Source organism: Microtus ochrogaster, linkage group LG2 (genome assembly GCF_000317375.1).
Source record: "Microtus ochrogaster isolate Prairie Vole_2 linkage group LG2, MicOch1.0, whole genome shotgun sequence".
In the NCBI taxonomy this organism is placed as follows: Eukaryota; Metazoa; Chordata; class Mammalia; order Rodentia; family Cricetidae; genus Microtus; species Microtus ochrogaster.
The window spans coordinates 8,837,892-8,843,317 of NC_022028.1; the positions used below are offsets into that span (position 1 = coordinate 8,837,892).

At 52.4% G+C, this 5,426-nt stretch overlaps 1 protein-coding gene across 4 annotated transcripts in view; it reads right to left on the bottom strand.

Annotated features, from left to right (window-relative positions):
• Positions 1-720: 720 nt before the first annotated feature.
• The window catches only part of Slc29a1 (solute carrier family 29 member 1 (Augustine blood group)), a 10,655-nt gene continuing 5,949 nt past the window's right edge, over positions 721-5,426 (bottom strand). For 3 of the 4 annotated variants that reach the window (XM_013350995.2, XM_013350997.2, XM_026785759.1), the window contains exons 7-15: positions 4,971-5,110; positions 4,694-4,828; positions 4,501-4,598; positions 4,296-4,374; positions 3,581-3,678; positions 3,112-3,220; positions 2,869-2,954; positions 1,592-1,791; positions 721-1,308 (exon numbers count right to left, since the gene is read on the bottom strand). In XM_013350995.2, the coding sequence (XP_013206449.1) occupies positions 1,197-1,308; positions 1,592-1,791; positions 2,869-2,954; positions 3,112-3,220; positions 3,581-3,678; positions 4,296-4,374; positions 4,501-4,598; positions 4,694-4,828; positions 4,971-5,110 (1,057 nt within the window). In that variant the 3' untranslated portion in view covers positions 721-1,196. The remainder of the gene's footprint in view (positions 1,309-1,591; positions 1,792-2,868; positions 2,955-3,111; positions 3,221-3,580; positions 3,679-4,295; positions 4,375-4,500; positions 4,599-4,693; positions 4,829-4,970; positions 5,111-5,426) is intronic. The other variant, XM_013350999.2, reaches the window with a different exon arrangement.

The window sequence follows — 5,426 nt, forward strand, 5'->3', positions numbered from 1 at the left end:
CCAACATGAGGACACATAGGTCCCTTGTTCTCCAGGAAGCCTGGCAGCCTGAGCTTCGGTGTTAGGGCCTGGAGCCAAGGGTAAGGGAGAACTCAGGCCTCAGCCTTTTCCTGCCCAGGGATGTGGGAGGATGGCCAGAAGCTGGGGGTGGTGCTGGCCAGTTTGGCAGAGTTCATTTCAGGCCCAGGACAGCATCTGTGGGGGAGGGGCGGATAATACTGAGGACAGGAAAGACATGGAGCTGCCTCCGTTTCCAGTCCTTTGGAATAAGAAAAAGGGGCTGGGGTGTAGCTCAGTTAGCAGAGTGCTTGCCTAGCATGCACGAAGTCCTTAATTTGGTCCCTAGAGGCCAGCACTTAAGAGATGAAGGCAGGAGGAATGGTTCAAGGTCATCCTCCGGGACGTAGGGAATGTGAGGTCAGCTTGAGCTATATCTTGTCTCAAAAAAAAAAAAAAAAAAAAAAAAAAAAAAGTGAGCAGAAAAGAAAACTTTAGTCTTTCTAGATCTGGGCCATAGTCTGGGTGTCTTGGCTCCAGGCCTGTCCCTTGTCTGTGCCCAGCAGGGGGCACTGCAGCTTCTGAGGCTAAAGGGCTCCTACCCTCTTATACTCAGGCCCAACCTTGGGTCACACTCAAGCCCTAGACTCAGGCTGCCAGCCTTCCTCTCCAAGGGATTAAACCTTGGGAGGACACAGGGAGCTGTGGAGAAGAAAAAAAACAAAAAACAAAAAACAAAGTTTATTTAATCAGAGAGCCTCTGAAGGCACCTGGTTTCTGTCAGTATAAAAAGGCAGTAAAACGTCAGGGAACAAGGAGAAGGAGAACAGGCGTACAAGGAGGGAGAAGGAACAGCAACAAATCACATGACACACCAGTCAGCCTTCCACCTCCACCCCACCCTTGTGACAGGCAGGCAGAAGACCTCTCTCAGCCCAGGAGCCTCGAGTGCTTGGTTTAAGCAGGGACAGGCAGACCTCTCTGAAAGAGAGTGTGCTCCCTTGCCATTCTGAGTCCTCAATCCCAAGTCCATCTGAGGAGGCTTCCTCGCGGGCATGAGCATCTGGGCCCAACAAAGGCCAGAAGAAAGCCAAGGTCAGCCAAAAGAGCAAACCCCTGGACCCCTGCTCTCCCAGGCAGGGAAGAAACTGAGCAGGAAGCAGGCAGGCAGTGTGGTCCATCTGTCCCCATATTCTTGGTCACACAAGTGCCTTTAACAAAAAGGACAATACAGCTCCCAGAGCCAGGCCCAGACAAAGAAAGAAGGACATGATGCTTCCTGCCGTCTCCGCCTCAGCTGGTTTGACTTTCCTGAAAGGAAGGCAGGGTGATTTTAGGAGATCCAAGCCAGCCCTGCCCAATCCCCCTTGCATACCACCCGAAATTCCCAATCCCAGACTTCTTGGGGCCATCCTCCACCCTCTCCCACAGCTCAGCATGAGCACACTTGGAAGCCCTTGCCTCCACTGTCCCCGACAATCCCCAAGCTGGGCATTTTGTCACAACCCACTCCTCGCAGATTTGAGATGAAGGACCCTCCTATTGCCACTCCCCTCCTGCCTGATGTCACCAAGTTCTCTCCTGCCCCACTCACTTGGGCCCGAAGCACATGCAGAGGCTGGCAAGGTAGCCATTGGAGAAGGCAAAGGCAGCCATGAAGATGATGAACCAGGCATCGTGCTTAAAGATGGAGGGCAGATAGTAGCGCTGTTTCACATTGCAGAGCAACAGCAGGGGAATAAACACGATCCTGGCGACCACCAAACCCGGCAACCAGTAGCTATCCTTATCAGGCTGTAAGGGACAGGCAACGCTTCAGTCCATGTCAGTACTCAATGTCAACTCAGGGGCACTAGGGCTTGGGTAAAACCTCTAGGCCTGCTTACCTTTGGGGGATGCTGATTGCCAGAGGTACAGTGGGGTGCATGAGATACTGATTTCCCCCTCTCTTTTTTTAAAGACAAGTTCTCACTTATCCCAGGCTCACTGTATACAGTCAAGAATGTCCTCAAACTTCTGATCCTCATGTTTCCAGCTCCCAAGTGTTAGGGTTTCAGGTATGCACCTACCATACTTGACTTATGAGGTATTCTAGGTCAAACTCGGGGCTAACTCATGAAGTATACTAGGTAAGCAGCCTTATCAACTGAGCAATGCCCCCAGTCCTAAACACTGGAATGTAGATACGTGTGTAAGCACATACACGACCCTGCCAGGTTACATACCTAAGAACCTTAACTGCTGGGATGGAGAGATGCCTCAGCAGTTAAGACCAGATTCAGTTTCCAGCACCCACACCAAGTAGCTCACAATCTCTGTAACTTCAGCTCCAGGGGCTCTGACACCCTCTTCTGGCCTCTGTGGGCACTTGCAATCACATGCATACACCCCCACATACACTCTTAGCTGGACTGTGCATGGTGGTACGTGCACTTGGAGGCAGAGACAGATGGATATTTGTGGCCAAACTGATCTACAATAGCAAATTCAAGGTCAACCAGGGCTACCTGGCGAGACCCTGTCTCAAAAAAATAGATAGATAGATAGATAGATAGATAGATAGATAGATAGATAGATAGATAGATAGATGAGATAAATAAGTAATTTAAAAATCTAAAAATAGAAAGGAATTATGCACAAAGTTACACATAAGTTACATGTAGACTTGAAAGAGACAGTTCCCTTCCCATTGTATTTTTTTCCAATCTTGAAGGGGTTACAGATGGAATCCTCAGGGGTCATGCATGGTAGGTAAGCCCTCTATTACACAGCGACACTCCCAGCCCCACCAATTTACTTTCTTGGGGCCTCTCTCTTAGTCTCAGTTGGACACTTTGATCCTACAGGTCCCAGAGCCCATATTCTACTTACCCACATGCAAACAGCTGTGAGGCTCCGGCCTAACCAGTCAAAGACATTAAAGTTCAAGAAACAGGCCACAGAAATGAAGTAATTTTCTGGAAGAGAAAAGAGAGACTTAGAGACAACACCTGGCTCTCTCTGAGGCTTGTTTCCAGCCAATGGCAGGGTGAACAGGCCCTGGAGATCCAGCTGGGCAGACGGGTCCCACTCTAGCCTCCTGCTGCATCTGTCCCAGGAAGCCAGAGCCCTTACTCCAGGCACTGGTGCCCGCAATGCTGGATTCGACCTCGGCAGTAACAGCAGGGAACAAGCCAATGGTGACCGTGAAGATGAAGCAGACAGACAGAGCCAGGACGGAGATCTGGAGAGAGAAAAGAGAGTCCTCATGGTTCCTGGTTGACTTGGTGGCTGTGTACCAATGATCAAAGAGACAAGTGGTGGCATTTAATCCCAGCACCTGGGAGGAAGAACTCTGAGTTTGAGGCCTGATCTACAGAGCACCAAGTTCCAGGACAGCCAGGGCTACGCAGCGAAACGCTGTCTCAACCCCATCTCAAAAAATTCCCCCCCACACACACACACAGCGCGAGCACACACTCACAGGAAGGAAGACAGGAAAAGCTCAATCTTAGGTCAGTAGGAGGGGTGGTGTAAGGATGGACACAGCAAAAGGAGAGAAGGGGGTGAGGAAGGAAGGGCAGGACGCCCCAGCCCCACATACATTCTTAAGTATGGCCTTGATAGAGTGGTTTTTGCTGGTGGGCAGAGAGCTGGGAGCTGGAACACCAGACTCCTCTCTTCCTCCTCTTGGTTCCTCTCCTGTTGGGTGAGAGGTTAGAGAAGGATCTTTACATTTGGGGAGGACAGAGCAATTGGAAGACTGAGCTGGAGGTGGACACCTCCTTAACTGGTTGGTTCCTAACACCTAACACCCTAAAACCCCATAGACCTAAATGCCCTTGACTCAAGTCCCTGGGGGCTCCCCTTCCCCCCAGGAGCTCATGCTACTCTCTGTTCCCTCTGAAACTGCTACCTCAGTACAAAAGCCTGAGACATTCAGGGTAATTCAAGTTCTTCTATTTTCCTTATTGAGACAAGGTTTTGTGTAGCTCTGATTGGCTTTGAACTCACTAGATAGCCAAGGATGACCTTGATTTCTGATCCTCCGGCCTCTACTTCCCAAATGTGGGGTTACCAGCACCTTGCCCAGTGCAGAAATCAACTCAGGGCATTGTGCAAACAGTCTACCAACTCAGCAAAGCTCCAGGTCTCCTAAGGTCACCATGTTATTTTCCCCAACTTAGTCCCACGTTAGCCTCAGCTTACTGCTCATGGTCACTCTGCCTCTGTTTGGCTCATCTGCCAGTTGATACCACGTACCAACACCTGACCCCGCCTCCTGCCGCCCCATCAAGACTTCCTTTAGTAATTAAGACCTTTACTGATAAGATCCAACTTGGTCTCCTGCTCAGAGGGCCCCTCGAGGTTGAGCTGCACGTAAAAGCGATAGAATTCCTGTTGAGCATGGGAGATGGGGAAGTAGGGTCAGAGGCAGCTCCAGAACCCCAACTTGCCATGTTTCAATCTCAGGACACCCCCTGCTTTGAAACCCTGGGCCTCCCCCACTCCCCATGTGCTCACCAGCCGAGGCAGAGCCAGGTAACAGATGATGGCCAAAAGTACGACTACGCAGGCTGTGATGAAATAGCCGAAGGCGCTTTCTGACCGCTCGGAGCCACCTGCAGCAGACAGTGGACAAGATCAGACACACCCCATCACTCCACGTCATCCTCCCCTGCCTCCCCACACCGGCACGTGGGGTAGCAGGACTTACTGGCAATGGCACAGATCATGGCCACTGAGGCGAAGAAGCCAGCCAGGCCTTGGCCACTCATGATGGGGGCTGTGTAGTTGGCTGGCAGGACGCCAGCCAGACCAAAAAGGCTAGCTTGCAAAACGGCACCAAATGCTGAGGAACAGTGTAGACAGTGTGTCAGCAAGGATAAGGGGCTGGCAGTTGGGGCTCCCAGGGAGCCTTAACCCGGACTCCTTATCTCTGCCCCAACTCCCAACCCAGGCCCAGAACTGCCCACACTCTGTCCCTCGATTACAATTAATGAGCACGATCTTGATCATGGTGACGATGAAGAAAGGCAGTGGTTCCATCTCCACCTTCACCAAGATGGCAGTAATCAGGAACACCAGCAGGATAGCCACCAGGCCACCCAGGATCCGAACAGACTGAGAGATCCTAGAGAAGAGGCGGGGGTGGGATGGACGTTAGGAGGGGACCGAAAGGAGGGCAGCCTGGGGCACCCGGGATGGGGAGGAAGGGCAGCCTATGGCACCCAGGATGAGGGGCTGAGGGGCTGGGGCACCCAGGATGGGGAGAAAGGGCAGCCTATGGCACCCAGGATGGGGAGCTGGGGCACCCAGGATGGGGGACTGGGACACCCGGGATGGGGAGGAAGCGCAGCCTATGGCACCCAGGATGGGGGGCTGGGGCACCCGGGATGGGGAGGCTGGGGCACCCGGGATGGGGAGGCTGGGGCACCCAGGATGGGGAG